The sequence below is a fragment of the Ischnura elegans genome, chromosome 4 (genome assembly GCF_921293095.1).
Source record: "Ischnura elegans chromosome 4, ioIscEleg1.1, whole genome shotgun sequence".
NCBI classification, from domain to species: Eukaryota; Metazoa; Arthropoda; class Insecta; order Odonata; family Coenagrionidae; genus Ischnura; species Ischnura elegans.
In genome coordinates this window covers 44,309,857-44,328,544 of record NC_060249.1, presented here as the reverse complement: position 1 = coordinate 44,328,544, position 18,688 = coordinate 44,309,857, and the positions used below count along the sequence as shown (strand labels likewise).

The following is an 18,688-nucleotide window of genomic DNA, read 5'->3' as shown; positions in this document are numbered from 1 at the left end:
GCAGTTTGTGTGAATTTGCCTGTGATTGTACTTTTTGCATGAAAATTAACTTATCCTGAGATTAAGCATAAATAATTTATTAAAAATTAAAACAAATATGAACTTTAACTTATTAACCATTGTAGATCATATTATCTCATTATGTATTATCTGGCAGTATTACCTGATGTTTCCTTAATAAATGCAAATGGGTGTGGATAACATTTCCCCTATAGACAACTTCAATAATGGATGTATTCTTGTACAAATAGTTTCCTGTCATACACCACATCATGCTTGTTTATATTACACGCACATTTTTCTTATGCTGGTATCAATCATCAATGAAAATTACGTGAGGCGATTGTCTCGTAGCAATTTATTTTTAATTATCCATTTAATATTATACATCAAATTACAATATACCTAATTTTTGTACACTGATCTAAAATTATGTTTCTTCCATCACCAGACTTCTTTATGAATTTGAATATGTATTTTAAATTAATTTCTCTATCTCAGTTTTTTTTAATTCTGAAAAAAAAGTTCTCAGCTTTTAAGTAAATGAATTATGTACTTAGATATTTTTGGAGAAATTTTTTAAATATTACTTGATATTTTAGTATTTTAATACATGCAAAAAATTGCTAGTCATTCTTAAGTATTTTATTATTATTTATGAACTGTCATTCAAAATCTATCCTTTGGCTTCAGTGAATTTTCAAATCGTTTAGGAATCCATTTCATTTGAAATTTGGTCTTCATGGTATTCTAAAACTTCATGAATTCCTCTCAAGTGACCCACAAGTGAGATGGTTTTGATAGAGATGAGTAGAAGGCTGGCATATTCCAATTTCCCTTTAAACTGCTATGGCGGTAGAATTCCAATTTCGTTCAGTTACCATGATAGCCAAAGTATTAGGTACCATATCCGATTTTCTGTTGAAAAATTAGAGATAAGGTATTGCTTGTTTTTTGGTTACTTTCCTTATTGGGCCTGATAGTTTGGTAAAGTTGCAAAGATATTGTTAGTGTTTAGGAAATTAATGGAGAATTGAATTTATTTATATTTGACACTTATATTTATGAACGTTATTTCACCTATTTTGAGGTCAGTAAGTTTTTTTTTACATGTTAAGCTGAGATCATTAAATTATGCATCTGAATGACCTTTATAATGTATTTTAAATTTATGTGGCACAATGGTTTCTCTCCAAAATGCCCTGTGCTATTCCATTCTCATGTATATTTCCCTTTTACACGGAGTTCAGTGTAGAGGTTATGTCTGAAAGTGATAATCATATTTGAATTTGCTTTACTTCAGACGGATCTTTTCATTAGATCTGATTCATGAGATCATAAATGAGTGCTAGTAGGAAAAGATAACATTGAGTTTTTGGTTTTGAGTAGTTAAGAATTATTTTTCTTGATTGCTCCTTAATTTGAATGCGATGCTGAAATGTTTTAAGAAATCTGCAGTCATTTATTTGAAAGTATGCTGGTGTGTTGTGGTCCAATTTGGGCATTTTGTGTCCAAATTTTTTAAGCCAAAACCATTTTTTCCAAGTATGCTTTCATGCAATGAAATGGTATTTCACACATTGGCTGGCATTTGGTCCAACGGATCCAAAACAAAAGCAGACTCTTTTGTAAGTAAGGCAATAAACTACTGAGTTACTGTGTCGAGGGGGTAGAGAAGTTGTCAATGAAGTCTTCTTTTGTCAGGTTAAGGTTTTCACTGCTCCTAATATTAACAAGTCTTCCATGGGCTCTATTCTCCCTCAAATATGTCATTCTCCATTTGCATTTAAAATGGAGCCTGAGAAGACTCGAGTGTTGGTAGTAATGAGAAGCCTGTTCTAATGGAAGAATTGATAGGGCTCCCTGAATATATTACACCTGGGGAAAACTGAAGTAATGGTTCAAATACTGCAGCTGTAAAGAAATATATCTCTCAATTTAAGCTGTGGGAAAAATGGTGCAGGGGCATGTGTGATGAAACTGAACAACTCTTACATTGAGAGGTGATTAGCAAGACACTATTCAACTCATTTATTTGCTGGCACAGCTCATACTCTTTGCTTGAATTGTAGACTGGTTCAATTATTTTTATTTATTCTAGCTTTTTTTCCTCAATGGAACAATAGTGATGCATGAATAGGGTGTGATTTGAAATATGAATGCCCCTTGTTATCAAGTCTTGCATATTATAGCACCAAGATATATGCCTGTGTTTGAAATTTGTTGTATCCTCAACGTGTCAATCAGTATGGGGCATAAAAAAAATTACTCATGTGAAATAAACTTTCGATTAGCTTTGCTTTGTTATGAGGCTTTTACTTTTATGGTAAAATATAGTAGTTGAGAGTACCAATAAGCAACATTTTAACGGCTCGCATATGTTGGTGATTTGGTGAAATTATACTATGGTTCGCATATCTTGGAAATTATTGATGCTAAATCTTCCTTTCATAATGTTCTTGTGTACATTCTTTTTGCTGTAACTGCCACAGCCTACAGTTTGGTCTCCCTGCAGTCTTTAGGGATGAGATCTCTTTGAAATAAGGGATATGTACAATGTAAAGATAATCTTCTCCCTAACAATACATTTTTTCTTAATGAAAAGGTTGCCAACAAGTGCAACTTGTACAATCATGCTAAATAATGTGATGTTAGCATGTTATTTGTTTTCATTTTGGTTTTGCTCTTTGCTTAATACCTTTAGGATTTAAAATAGTCAATCCTCCCTTGCATGTCCACTTTGAAAGTCAATATATTCACTGAAAGGTTTATTGTGCTTTGGTGTTGGTACACTTGAGAGGAGTGAAAGTTAAGTAGAATTTTTTATTTCCTCAGAATTATGTTTGTTATTATGATTCTTTTCCCTCTAATAGCTGTTGCTAACCTCCATACAGCTTTCTCTAAGCACGCAATTTGGGAAAATGGAAGAATTAATTAGGAAATTGAATGCTGAGAACTTTGAAATAATCCATGTGGATGGTGTCATGGATGGATGTGGTGCAAGCTAGGCTTTTATGGTCATCATCAATCTTAAAACCTTGCAGGGTCATAATATTAGTGAGGAGTGGTGTTCAGATGAGTGGGAATATTTAAAAGATTGTACAAATTTAAATGAAAATGCATAGTGAAATTTTTTTGAGTTAGGATACAACTGACACAGTAATTGTGTTCCTAAGATTATTTTTTTGTATATTTACGTGGAGTAGATCTGTGCAAATGCTTTCAAATCAAATATAATCCTAAAATTCAACACACCTATCTATTGGAATGGGTTAACTCTGAAATTTCTCAAATTAGGATTTATATGTTTTTATTTTGTGATCTATACTAGGAATTTGCTCTCTTACACAGGAAGTTATTAATGATTATGACCTATTAAAAATATGACTTACAATCAAGATGAGTAATTTTATCAAATGGTGGTCAAAATTGTAATTACTTATTTTTAATGTTTATCATTTTTATTTTGTTTGGTTAAGGTTTGATTCTGATAGGCACATATACAAAAAGACATTATTAAGTCAAAGCATGGCTCAGAGCTGCAACTTGAAACGTTAATGCACTATTATCAGTGTAGTCTAACATTTAAACGATGTCTTACGTGTAGCATATACACCCCTTCATACGGCTCCGAACCAATCCAGCTAGGTTTGATTTAACGTGCTCTTTAGGTAATTATGTTTCACTAAATGTATTAAAGCTTCGAGTGGTATAGATCGTAGAAGCATCGAGTGAAAATCCCTTTAAAAAATATTCTGCCTATCAAAAATACATGCCTTTTAAATTGTGATGAGTTCAGGTGCAATAAGCTTTTCTGATCCAAATTTAAACAACTTCCCGTTGGGGCAGCCGAAGTCAAACTAAGAGAGAAGGCTGCATAGAGCATTTCAAAACAAACAGCTACTATGAGCATCAAGGGTCTATGCTGCCTAATAGTGCGAAGAAATGAAAAATCACTCGCACTGTGCCTGTCAGATCCATTACGCCCGACGGAGGGTTAAAAGATTTGATTTGAAATAAAAATTCCCTATTTGCACAGTATTTGTCTATTTCAATAGATGGAGTGCCAGCTATAAATTTTAGTTATCTCCAAGAATAAGAGGTGCATATACAACACAATTGCATGTGGTAGTCAAGAATGCTATTTCTACCTTGGCTTATAACAGATATCCATGTCAGTCTTTGCAATATCCATCCTTGTAACTACAATGGCATGTAGTGGCCTCTAACACTCCTGTGTCTTACACTTGTGTCTTTGCAATTGTAAATGGCTTATCAAGGTTTCAAATTCCATCATCTACTCATGCTTTCTCAATGCTGTGAATAAAGGGATTGCATAGAGGAGGCCCCAGTTCGTCCCATTGAAGCTATATTAATGCTGCCACTTCTTGCAGATTTTGATAGGTTTTCAAAAATGTATGCAGTGCAGAGTAATCCATTTTTTTAATATTTGCACGGTAGTACATGCACTCGCAAGGAATAGTGCAGAAAATATACGAATTTGAGATAATATCATCTCAAAATTTAAAATATTGTTTGTAGCGCCTAATTTTAGCCAATTTCCCCCACGAAATTCTGATCATTCTATCTTCAGCAGCACAAGTGGCAAATCATGTGGATACATTGTAATCCATGAATAAAATCTTCTCGGGTTAAGCACCGGGTCAGGCTTTTTGAGGCCAAAAAGCCTGACCCGGTGCTTAACCCGAGAAGATTTTATTCATTCGATTCGCCGGGAAAAACTACGATCATTTATTGTAATCCATGTCGGGTGACAGTACACCCAGTGGCTGGCTGGTGAAACCTCTATCGTAATTCATGGTATTTGATACTGTTTCAGTGAGGATCAATAGAATTAACTGTTTATTCGACTGCTGTTACTCTAGCCAATTCCATCACACTTTGAGAAGTACACACATGCCTGTTTGTCCTCATATTCTCCTCCTCAGATCATATGGAGTACTTATGTACAAAAATATCTGTCCACAACATCTGTGTATGAGCATTGAAGGCTTCCCTTCTATAAGTATTGCATCATTTGCTGTTCTATTGCATAGCATATTGGTCCCAGTTGGCAATGTATGGTTTCTCTGAAAGATGTTACCTCCTGTTCTCTAATATGCTAGCTTTGTTTAACCATTTCATTTAAAAATAACTCACGTCTTGGTCACAAATAGCATGCCCAAAAACTCATTAATCGAAGGGTTAACAGTCATGGTGGAATCAGGATACTAATTTTTGATAGTCTCATCTGTGTTCTTTGCATCCCATCACTCTTCTGTGTACTCCCTACTAATTTAATAATGACATTCATTACTAACCGTGGAAAAGGTACATTCGAGCCAAAGCACCTGACAAGATGTGAGCTGCGATTCCTGTGGATGCACCTTATTTTATGATCTTAAAATATCAACCTAAAGAGTTGTACTGAAATCAGTTGCTTACTATGCCAGTTTTAGAATATCATGTATTTCATCTATTTTATGATAATTTTCCTCCAAAATGTAATTTTCTTTTCTGCTTATGGCCTAAGTGTAAAGTGTTTTCACATGTTATTAATTGTTATTAAGAAGACTATTTTCAGATTCCCATTATGTAAGGGGATGAATTGATCCCTCTCAGCCTGCCTTTTTTGTGAAGAGTTACTTGTTTATAAGTTAGGTTATTGTCTTGAAATTTTCGGGGTGGATAGAGTTAACACTAGAAAGATGGGGTGAGCCAATTTGGCTATGGAATGCCATCGTTGTAGGCAAAACATCATTTATTTTCTAAAAACATTTGCACGGCTGATACCTGACTGGAATTTAAGGAATGAATTTCACTGGCTCACTCTGTTGTTCTAGTTTTAGCCCTTGTCAGAATTTGCCAAATTTGAACATTTTTATCTCTGCATTTTCTTAGGGATGACATTTTTGTATTTGAGATACAGCCAAATGTTGACTAAGTTTTTATTCCGTGTACCTTGAAATTTTCAAGATGATATCATGAGTTTTAAATAAGCGATTTGTTGATGAAATGAGAAAGACCAGTGGAGAGGGAAAGATGCATCCTTTTTAGGGCCATCTATAGACTTCTTGTGGGCCGGGGTAAAGTTTGGGTGTTAGGCCCCCCTCCCTCAAAGAGAGATAGCTCCCTAAACTCTGTGGCCTGGGGCAGTCTGCCCCATCTACCCTCTGGGCAGCCCTCATCCTTTTAAGTATTGATAATAAGTTTTATATCAAGTTGAATACTGAATTTGTTGAAATGTAAGTCCTCCATTTTTCAAGATATAGACAGTTATGTGTGACCCTGGTATTTCAGGGTAGTCATTCTCTTTTCAAGTAAAAATCATACTCCTCATAAATATCATTTACATTTTGTCATTGCTTTTACATTCAGTAAAATTTACTTTTAATTATTTTGAAAATTGTAACTGTTAGCTGAAGAGTACTTTCAGGTATTAAAGAAAAATGAAGGACCTTAAAGTTGTTGGATCGAATCGAATCAGATTCTTTGCCAAAAACCTAAGTTTACTAAGTGTAACTTTTGAAAAATTAGGAGGGAAAAACTATTTTGAAGCTAGCATGGAAAACTGTTCGGTGTTATTGTTATTTTTAAATTAGCATTATTATTCTAAATTTGATTTTGCTAAGGGAAGATGGAAATGAAATTAGCAATAGCTTAAATATTGAATGCAATGACTTGACAAGGTAATTAGGGAAAGCATGAGATAGCTGGCATTATAATTCATCTATCGGATATTCCACATCATTAGTTCTGTTTGACATTAAATGTTAGAGATGTAGTCGCGGAAGTCTCTTCGTCTCCAGATAATACCTGTAGCACTGTCAAAATCTGGGTCAATACCATTAAAAGTCAGTGGAATTTTGCTAAGTTAATTCATTATCATTGAAATCCACAAATTTATTGCTGCCACCATCAGGTCCGTAGATATTGCATTTAATTGAGAGAAGAAAAAAGCCAGTGGCATTATTTATTTTGGGAATGAATCGATTTTTATTTAAAAGTAATTCAAGGTGATAGACAGAATAATATTTATAGTGTGTTTATTCCCTAAATTGTTTGTAGGAGCCAAAAATCAAATAATTTGGTGGATTGCCAGTTAATTCTTTGTAGACGTAAATTGCCATGTGGATTCACATCATTATTGCTAAGTCATTGACTACAAATGTACCAAGTCAATTTAAATTTTATAAGCATGGATACTAGAGCTAGCTAAATCATTTATTTTCAAGTTAGAGGAGATATTTTGCACATTTTTCTGCACAAATTAGTCCATATACTTTCATACAAGTTTAAAAATATTTCTGTTTTGATTGTGGTGTTTTGTAGCAAATGTTCTGTTTACAGTGGCCTCTACCAGCGTGTAACACTTCCTCACCTAGAGCAAGGGTCCATTATAAGTCAAGCTACTTCTAGACTCGGTAAGGATGTGTTAGTTACTGTTCCAGACGACTCATCCCATGGAAAATTGCTGTCCATTAACAATGTGAATAATGCTAAACAGGTAATTACGAAGTATTTGAATCTAATTTCTTGGGGTTAATTTTTCTTAGATTCAGATAGGCTTCTTGTGAAATGTTGGATGTTAGTATTTTAAAATACACTATATCCCATTTAATTTGTAGATTTCATTTCCCATATTACTTTAAACTGATACACTCATTTCCAATACTTTCTCAAAGAGTTCACATTGTTTTCATCAGTCAACACATTTTTCCAAGTCCCCAAAAATTGAATTTCATTTCTGAATTTTTTGTAGAAATCTTTTCATAATTTCTGCCCTCAAATAATCAATAAATTTAAGTCCAATATGTAGCCTTTGAGTTTCTCAGTTTTGCCCTCTGCTTTTGCATTTTTCACTGAATTATGCTACTTTATAATATATTTACGCAATTCATACCTCTCTGCCCTAGATTTCAAATGCTTGGTTCGCGTTAGATATGTGGCCTAATTAGTGTGAAAACCTCTTGCCTTATTTTACCCTTAGACGTTCTGACATTATGCTAGACCCATTTTATCATTCTCCAGGCTGTAGAGCATCTATTAGTTTTCTGGGTTTTCTCAGGAAAACTCTGGTGTTTGTTACATTACGGTTCTTACATTTATTCATAATTGCCATTATCCAGAAATGGTAATCATTCATATTTGTGAGATGCCCAGAAGTCCAACTGTGTTTCCTACTAAAACCAGTGCATATTTGAGCATACCAGATTTGTGACAGATTTGCATATCTTTATATGGGTTATGTATAGCACTGATGGTTACTGGCTGCGATGGAAAAATTACCCAAATGTAGTGGTAATTGTGATGTGACAGAAATGGGAATAAACTGATGTTGGGAACCAAATTATCTCTCTCCTCCTGTATTCCCCTGTACTCCCATGACCTTGCTTTCAAACCATTGATCGGTATCCATTTCAAGTTTTCAAGTCAGAAATACCTGAGATGACTTTGCATAGGAATTCTAAACTCTTTTCTTGGAAATTTTTTTGGTGCTGGAGATTTTAATCCATGTCCATGATTAGAGAAATGTTAACAAGTTGTGAGATACGGAAACTTCATTATATATATGATTGGATTATGATTTTTTATTATTTTGAAAACTCGGGCAGTAATGCTACCTATGCATTAATGTTGTTCCTATTGTTTGCCATTTCATATTTTTAAATTGTAAATAGTGTGCTACTTTTTACTATTTTGTGAACAAAAAAAATTGTTCTTTTCTTTGAGATCTGCAAGCAATTAGGAATTTGTTGATATTAATGCGATTACAGGGTTTTAAATAGTTAGTAGTTATTAGGACCAGGCATTGCAAGAGATACAGTATTTCTTATCTAGTCACTGAGCATTGGTGCCTAGCTAGAGTGATCCAAGTGAAATGTATAGCCATAGAAGAAATCGATACCTCCGCTGCACAAACACTCAACAATCGCCCATGGAATCAAATCCACTCATCTAGTTGCCATAATAGTACCTTATGAGCAGATTTGATTCGGTGGGCGATTGTTGAGTGTTTGTGCAGTGGAGGTGTAGAAATTCAAGCATCACAGTTTTCACTTCACCCGTTTTCTTCTGGGATTAAGGTAGCCTAAACTTTTGATAATTGTTCTGTAATTTATCGTAATTATTTCAAGTTTACTCTTCCTATGGTAACTATCCTAAACATAGTTTGGATAAACAAAAAGTAGCCCCGTAAAAATATGTATTTGTGGTAAAAAAATGAAGCCGGGGTAAGTCTTTCAAATCAACATTTAGAAAGCTAAGATATTTAAGGTTGAGTTACCATTGAAATTTATGCTGCCAAATTTCTGAAATCTTAAGTGTGGTAAATTGCCAAATCATCAGGAATTAACATGGTTGTTTTTGACAGGATTCAACGGAAGAAACAAGTGGGCAACGAAAGCAGCAGCATCCAATTCCTTCATCTTCGCACCCTCCATCTTCCTCAGCTGCCATTATAACATCAGTCGGTCACAGTGTCAGCTCCAGTGGATCATTAACATCTGTGGTGTCTTTGCAGTCAGAAGGGGAAGGTAGAACATCAAATGCTACTAGTGATGCGGCAGCAACAGCTTTCATTTTAGCTCCAACTCCAGCTCAGCTTGGACGTGCTCCTCTGCAAAGACGGCAGTCTCTTGGTAAGAAAGTTGCATCAGATGAAAGTTTGTGTCGTGAGTGGTAGGTAAAAATATTGTGATTACTTCTACATCTTTCCTTGCTTCTATCAGTTTGATATTTTTATAGTTATTAGGGGCTCTCATTGGTATCTTGAAATATATTCTTGACTTAGTTCTTGTATTTGTTGTGATTGTGTACAGATTTCTTGAACATTGAAATTAATGGCAAAACAAATGTTAGAATGTTGACTTCGATACATTAATCATGGTTTTTACATGTGGTTTCAAATTTTTGAAAATCGCTTTTTGTCTCTTGTTGAAAGGAGTTTGTTGGCTTTGATCTCAGCATCACTTTCCAGTGAATGTATCATGTGATAGTGACTCTCCCCCCAAAATAAGACTTATTTCTGGTTTGTGACTTAATGAAAAAACCGTTTGAATGTCTTATATAATCTATGCACATGTTGATGTAGATGAATGTTGCTAATTATGAGTTAGCATTTTCTCTTCAAAACTTGTTAGCCCTTTTCCGTGTTGTAGGGATCCTTGTAACCATTAATTCATTAATAATTTAATTAAAATGAATTCATCTGAAAATTGCTCTCAACATGGTTGTAATTGAATATCTGATGATTACACTTTGTTTTAATTGTAAACAATAACCAACCATTGCCTAAAAATTTTGCAAATTACATTGATTCTTTGTAAAGAAGTCAAGTTCTGGCAGCTTCATGGTAAACATGATTTTATTTGATGCTCTAATATGTAAGTGATCGATAATGCTGCCTTAACATTAGTAGATACGTAACCATCAGATGTTCGATGTTCATTAAGCATGATTTCCTTATTGTGCAATGAATTGCTTCAGTTGATTTGAGGTATACTTGATTCAATGACTTAAGGGTACATCTATGGTTTTGACCTTCCACCAGTTGTAGAGCATGCTCAGTCATTTTTGTTGTCACTGGTGTAATTTAAATTGCGATTTTTTTAAAGGAAAATGAAAAATTGATTGAAAATCAAAATCACATGATACTTCCAGCACTGACACCATTTTAAAGCATTTAGGTTTTTATTTCTAAACTCATTATTTTGGGTTGTGCCCAAATTAAAAATCTATAGTATAATTGTTGATTGAACTCAAAAACTGAAATTCAGGGCTTGAAATTTCTCAAATTATTTGAGTTAATGCTCTTTCGAGTACAGGCTATCATTTCATTGCTATTAATTTCTCAAACTCGAATATGTTGTTTTCTCAGCAAATGCTTCTCCTGTTTCTCACTCTCCTGCCTTTTCATCTGGAGGAAACATTGCAACTTCATCTTCTACATCTACAGAATGTATAATTGTAAACAATAACCAACCAGAAGAAAGAAATGACTCGGCATCAGAGATCTCTAAACAGCAGCAGGTTCAACAACAACAACAGCACCACCAGCAGCAACAACAGCAACTTCATCAGCAACAGCAGCAACAACAACAACAACAACAGCAGCAGCAGCAGCAACAACAACAACAACAACAACAGCAGCAGCAACAACAACAACAGCAGCAGCAACAACAACAACAGCAGCAACAGCAACAACAACAGCAGCTTCAGAAACAACAACAACAGATTCAGCAGCAACAGCAACAACAGCTTCAGCAGCAACAGCAACAACAACTTCAGCAACAACAACAGCAGCAGCAACTGCAGCAACAACAACAACTGCAACTGCAGCAACAGCAACAACTGCAAAAGCAACAGCAACTTCAGCAACAACAACAGAAGCAGCAGCAACAACAACAACAGCAACAGCAGCAGCAGAAACAACAGCTACAGCAACAACAGCAGAATCAGCTTCAGCAAAACCAGCAGCAGTCGAGCCTACAACAGCAAAATCAACAGCAGGCCCACCACCAACAACCACAGCAACAAGTGCAACCTTCACCCCAGCAAAACCAGCAGAACCAACAACTTCAACAGCCCCAAGCATCTCCTAGTTCAAAAAAGAGCTTCTTCAAGAAGAATGTTGAGGATGGAATGGATAGGTGTGTATTCAAAATTCTTCCATTGCATGCCAAACAGTTGTAAAGGATGTTTTTGATGGCTAGACTGATGTCTTCTAACCACAAAGAAAATTCCAATGGCAGAAAAAGTCGTTGAAATGTCGTTGTTGAACTCCAGTTAAAGTGGAATGTAGTTTAAAATGGATCTGAAAATTTTGTAATTTGCATAAGATATCTGATTCATTTTGATGGGGATCAGGTCTCATGCCATTGGTTCTTGGTGACTCAACAGTCACCTGAAGGCATGGAGAATATCAGACTAGTTGATCATTGCTAAGTGACCCTCCTGATTCCCGATTATGGGACCAGTCCTGGTATCTTAGTTGATAATATACCCAGAAGTTTTCTGTTAATACTTAAATTTCTCTTTCCATATGTTCATTGTCTCCTCTAGTGTTTTTTTTTCATTTAACTCTAACTTGGTGATTAATACAGAAAGTGATCTTGTTTTTTGCTTTAAATAAGAAATCTTTCATCCCTGATAAAAATTATGAAATGATTTCATTGGAAAAATCAGTTATATTTTTGTTGTAGGAGTAATCGAGAAACTCCTTAATCCACTTTTCATTGTATTGTTGTTTCTGGTAAGAATTATGTGTCAAACAGGCGAATGAATCAATTATATTGTGTGATTGTAATATGTCTAAAGCAAGGTATGAATTCCTTCCATTCCAGTGAATGACAGTTTTTGCTCAAAGAAATGTTTGACACCCAAAATTCTATCAAATGATTGTTGTAATGTGTGCGCCTTTGATTTTTACCCAGGGTCCTTGAACAAGTCAACTTTGAGGTCAAGTTCTCATCTCTGCCTGAATTCAAGCCAGAGGAATGTCAGTCTCCCAGTGCTATTGGTGGTGCTGGAAGTGCCAATAATGTAGTCCCTTCAAGTCCGCGTTTGCCTCCATTTGTGACTCAGGGTTACCACCATCACCATCATAGAGCCAAAAAGCCACCTCAGACTCCGTCAACAAGTACACCTCACCGCAGTAAGTTCATATTTTTTCTAGTACTTACACTTGTAGTTCACTGCTTATTTTATCCCCAATAAACAGTGTTGTAATCATATCCAAGCAAGAAGAGCTGACTCAGCGCTGAAGTTTGAATGGAATATACTCTCCTTGTTAGATTTCAAACAGGGATTTTAAGTTGTGGGAATTTTAGGGTAATCTAGAAAGAGAAAAATTAATTGTGCTATAAAACACCAACGTAAAGCGTAGAACCTGAGTGAATAAATACTAATTACTACGTGAAGATTTGCATGTTAGGTTGGTTCAGTTCTTTAATAACATTTTTACGAAAACTAAGCATGAAAATGTGTATAATGCAGAACACTCCATGAGAGCAACATTAAGAAGAATATAAGTACAGCAGACTCCCGATTATCCAGCTGCGGTTTAGTTTTGCATTATTTTCACTCTGTCAATTTTTTCCACGATCTTTATAAAAACAATCGGATGCAAAATCATCACAATTACTGCATTAATGCTAGGATACAGCAGGCTTATTATATCCGTCAGAATCCCCCTTCGTAAAACGGAAGCGATCGCGAGCTAGCTGCATTCACGGGAGTACTGTGTTTCTGTTTTCCAAGCTTCGCAGTGCACGACTGCGCTCCTTGATCACGGATACACGTCGCGCAGCAGTTGCAACCCGGGCAACTTGTGCGAGATGCGACTACGTTGTGTGGTGCCTGACAGTGTAGTTTCTGATGTCAAGCAGTGGTTTTTAAGCATTCGTGCAAACCACTTTTCTGTATCCGTGATCACACAGCCACGGATGTGTAGTTTTTGAAACCAGGCCTTAAATGGAGCATTAATAATATGAGTACAACCATGTTATTGCCACTAAAAAGATTGCGAACGGGCGAAGAAAGCTCTCAATGAGTCCGAAAAGCTCTCTAAAATAACAGAATAACTGCATAAATAATAAAAAAATTGTTTGTTTTACATAAATTATGAAAGTTACGAGACTTTTTCAGTGAAATTTTGGGTTATACATGTTTTCCGATTATTCGTGCCATATCTCCCCATCATTAGCCCGGATAATCGGGAGTGTACTGTATACTTTCAAATGCACGCGAGATTGGCTTTTCCTTTTATGAGACCCTGTTGCATGATGAAATTTACATTTTACATATTCTAATTTTAAAGTACTTTAAGGTTAGCAATAAACGCAGTAAAGTATTACTAATAATATTACCTTCAATGTGCATATAATAAAAAAAATAAGAATTGAGGTGCTTGCCATATCCGCAATTTTGATGTACTTGTGGATGGCACAGTTGCATTAGGGTTTAGGAGTGGTATTAAAGTAGAATGACTTGCAAAGTGTTCAAGATTTTTAAAATTTTTATTGCCGTTTGTGTTTAAAACTGGTTGAAAACTGCATATTCAGCATTTAGAAACGCAGTATTTAATATTCAAGTGAGGTATTCGGGAAAAAAATAGGTATTTGTATTCGATATTTGACTTTGAGAAAAATGCTATTTTATCCATCTCTACCACAGATATTACACATTTATATTTTTATTATTTAACAAGGAATTACTGACTATTGCATATCTATTTTTCTTATAACAGATACTGAAGAAGATGGAGACAGTGAAAGTACACCTCTGGGAGCTCCAAAATCTGCAAGGCTTGTTGGGAGCACTTTCTTTGGACCTGATTTTAATCCTGAAGCTTTCCGAGGTAGTGTATATAATCTTTTCATTAATTGAATTAGGGCCTGAATTTATTGGTATACCTCCTGTACTACTGAAGTTTAGCAATATTTGAGCCCAACAAAAGCTAGATTGTTGTCCATCCACATCTTCAATTTGATTTAATAGTCATTTATCTGCATGATGGTACCAAGCTGATTACATGCTGGTGTAGTGAATGATCTAAGTCTTAAGAGTCTATGCTCCTGTAAAAAACAACCCCAATTTAATTGTATGAGAGCTGTTTCAACCTTTAATGGCTAGGCAAAATGACTACACGAGCAACAGGCGGGTACTGAACACATAGGGCAACTTTCGTCCTCTGTACCACATGCTCTGTCATTGGCAAGCAAGTTATCAATTTAAGGCGAGTAGTCTCATTTTCAAGGTCATCACAGCTGGTTCTATAGCTACCTAGGAACTGCAGAGGAACAACCACAAATCTTGCCGAATTGATTCAGTATTGACCTTTATACCAATGAAAGAGAATAATTTTTCATTTAAACTGAGATGAGACAGATTCAATGTGAAACACCTGAAGCAAGGCAGCAATCACTGCAATGGGTGCACCAAAAGCTACCAAGCAAAACAAGAGAATTTGGGCGATCCTTCAACAGTCAAAAGGTTATGTTACAATATTCTGTTATCGAAAAGATGTGTTCATTATGGATTTAATGCAGCCGGAGACTATGATAAATGCAACTGCTCAGTGTGAAACATTATGCTGATTGTGCAGAGCCATTCAAAACAACAGAAGAAACATGCTGACTTCTGGAAATGTTCTGATCCATGACAATGTCCTCTCAGTACTTGTGCAGCCCAATTGCTCCTTGAGAAATTTCAGTTATTCGCATTTTTGATCACTTTCCATGCAATCCTGATCTAGCACCATACGACTTCCATCTTTATACTGGAATGCGTAAGTGGCTAGGAGGGAAGCATTGTCAAATGGAAAATGAGTTTCAGGGCATTGATGCAGTTCATTGACAGACATAGGCAGCAACATTCTATGGAGGAGGTATTGTGAAGCTTGTCCACTCGTACGACCAATCCCTCTATCGCCAAGGTGATTAAGTCAAGAAGTTAGTGACAGTGTACTTAATATTTAGCATTGAAATGATTTTTAATTAATCTTCTATTAATGAACCTTAGCAAATTAAAAAAACAGCCCTGGTATGTTGAATAGTCTCACTCCCATGGGCAACAAGTGTGGTCACTTTCAGAATTCCTTTGTCTGATTTGTATGTAATGATTGATTTCATTAGCTATCTTCGAAAGACTATTCATTGCCCTTTTCTTTTGGCCATTTCCTTGTCACACCCGTTATAATGCTTTGTAATCTGCACAGTTTTCAAGCTATCTGTATTGTATAGATACCTAAATTATATACATACGTACTTACCTTTACATTGTGTTCTTTATCAAGGCATGCTTTGAATTACTCTTGTATTTTCTCAAGCTAGACTAAGGTCCCCAAAATTTGTTCAATACATTGGAATGGCTATTTCACTTAAAATAACTTATTATTTTAGGAATAGTATTTGCTAATCTTAAAATTTGTTTCCAGCTGGTGAAGGAGTTGGGGATCTATCTACTGAAGTTTCATCTAGTTCACCACGAACACCAAAAACACCAGGCACTAGTGGTCCCATTGGATCAGGAACCAGTGGCAGTGCATCTGAGAAAGGCCATAGGAAGATTTTAGAGCAAAGACGTCAGCTGGTTATGCAACTTTTCCAAGATCATGGCTTCTTCCCCTCTACTCAGGCTACTTCTGCTTTTCAGGTATGATGTTTAACGGGTGGTAGGAGAGACATTTCTAAGCATTTTTTGTCCATAACCATGTGGTTGCAACTCCTTAGTTGCTAAGCTATGGCAACGAAAACATTTTTTTGGGTGCACTTTGCAGTTACCATGAAAACGGTTTCTCTTGGGTATCCAGTCCTTTCAACATTTTATTTTATATTCTGGATTTTTAACCTTTTCCCTCCTAAAGACAAAAATATGCAGTCTTGACCCGGGAGACGAAAGCCACAAATTTTCGTCTTTTTTTATTTTTTTTTACTATGCAGGTGAACAAATGCAAAATAGTATATACATTTCCTAGCTCTCCCCCTTTTTTGACAGTCGCAGGTGTGTGATGTCTTTGTTGCGGGACCCAATACAGCGGGGATCAGGCTTAACCCTCGAAATTCAGGAACGGGCACCGGGACCCCTTGTCTTATGTTACCCCTCTTAGCGGTAAGGGACCGCATCATACAATTGTTTATCCAGTCATTTTGCAAAATAAGTATTTGTTCTTTTCTCAAAAAACATAAACTAAGAATTGAATTATCTGTCTTTTGAGCTGCGTTTACAATTTTTAAACGAAATTCGACGACAAATATTGAGTTAAATCTCGATTTCAGTATAAACATCAACATGGAAATCGTTGCTGCTTTAAATGTGTTAATGTTGCCGGTAGAGCTTTGTTCAAAATTTGACAATTCTCAGAATAAAACGAGGAATCCAATTCAAAGTCTGCAATTCACGTTCAAGCTACAATTATCCATATAGCTAATTCATATAAACAAAGCATGATTGACCAAGAACCAATACCGCTGGTAGGGTTATAAACCGAGAAAGGAGGGAGCCCAACCACCCTCGAAGTCCAAGATAATGCGGAGTCCCCGCTAGGAAGGGTCGAAAAAGGTTGGTGCTGAGAGTGTGTGATTATTAGAGAGACCCTTCTTAACACGTTGCGTACGGATGGCGAGAATTCTCGTCATTTTTTTCTCGAACATTGCGGGCAGATGACAAAGATTCTCGTCATTTAGGTGCGTCAGCCTAAACAATATTAAAGGGTGCAATACATATTTGTTAGTAAGTTTTCAGTTGTTGTTCGTTATTCATAATTAATTGATGCATCATAACGTTTGATTGGGTAAAGTTATATTCTAAACATTAGCTTTTTAACTATGTTTAAACCAAAGACATTATGCCCTAATAGGCACATATTTCCAATCTCGGTGTTCCTAGGAATTTAAATACCCCGGTACGCAACGTGTTTATGAATGTCCAGCAAAAAAGCTCCGTTCGAAGGTGATGGAAGAGTTTCTTGGGGCTCAGTACAGCAGTCATGCTAATGCGAGAACTCCACCATTTCGAAAGTGTCAAGCAATTTCATAATTAAGGTTGGACGAAAATTTGCAATTATATTTGTCTGATAGAATTAATCTCTAAATGGGTGAGATAGTGCAATTGTATTGTTGATATTCGCTCAAAGGTCTGGTTTAATTAAGCTCAAATTCAAGAAAATACCTGAAAAATCCTGCATTTTAATCTGCTTTATTGTTAATTAATGTAGGCAAGCCATTCAGATGTCTTCCCCAGCAAATCAAGCCTTCAACTTAAGATTCGGGAAGTAAGGCAGAAACTGATGGCCCAAAACAATCTCACTCCATTGAGTGCTGGAGGAACTGGCAGTAGTGGGGCTTTAATCAGCCCAGTTGTTACAACCAGTGAAGAAACTTCAAGTACTTCAGGTAAGCATGTTTTTCTGTGTTCAATATTTTATGTACCTATGTACAGTAGGGTGGATCGGGAAAAATCAGTATTTTTCAAATCCATCTGGCCCAGCAAAAAAAAAGCTGTGAGATATAAAAAAAAAAGGCCTGAAAATGGTACAACTGTGGTAGAGGTATATGCAAGAACCGGCGTGTCACTCTCAGCAGCAGCAATGATCGTCCCCGCAACTTACCCGCTGACATAATAATCGTATCTTCATAAGACACATCCAAGTTAGTAAACTGGAATTATTAACGTGGACAGAAAAAGATGCAAATTACTGTGAAAACAAAAAGAGGAATCAAATGGAGTCATAAATGGGATCCATTTTGATGGAATGAAAGACTATACTCTTATGTTGATGAAAAAAGCCAAGAGGACTTATCAATCCAAGTTTAGAGAGGAACGTGTGATGTTAGTTGAAGAACCAGGGTCCCTTTCTTTGGGGTTAGCCTCCCCTGTCGGAGAATCAGCAAAAGTTGTACAATCTGTGATTCTCGAGTTCTTTGCGAAAGAAAAAGTAGAAACACCAAATTCCAAAGGAATTGGATATGATGGTATGTACCAAGTGATTGCTGCCCAGAAAGGAGGCATTATCCCTCTGCTACAAGCACGATTCCAACGTCCCTTGCAGTGGTCTATTTGCTAATTGCACTAAGTTGACTTTGCATGGCAGCATAAAAATTGGGCCCAAATTTGAGGACCAATATGCTCATAGCTTCAATAATTACATGAACATGATGACGTAGGGTTTGAAACTATACCTCTGAAT

At 35.9% G+C, this 18,688-nt stretch overlaps 1 protein-coding gene across 1 annotated transcript in view; it reads left to right on the top strand.

Annotated features, from left to right (window-relative positions):
• LOC124158125 overlaps positions 1–18,688 on the top strand; it is a 59,695-nt gene that overhangs the window by 37,318 nt on the left and 3,689 nt on the right. Inside the window, exons 16-23 of the mRNA XM_046533308.1 lie at positions 7,351–7,507; positions 9,374–9,641; positions 10,880–11,094; positions 11,404–11,651; positions 12,435–12,655; positions 14,249–14,359; positions 15,938–16,155; positions 17,717–17,894. Coding sequence (XP_046389264.1) covers positions 7,351–7,507; positions 9,374–9,641; positions 10,880–11,094; positions 11,404–11,651; positions 12,435–12,655; positions 14,249–14,359; positions 15,938–16,155; positions 17,717–17,894 — 1,616 coding nt within the window. The remainder of the gene's footprint in view (positions 1–7,350; positions 7,508–9,373; positions 9,642–10,879; positions 11,095–11,403; positions 11,652–12,434; positions 12,656–14,248; positions 14,360–15,937; positions 16,156–17,716; positions 17,895–18,688) is intronic.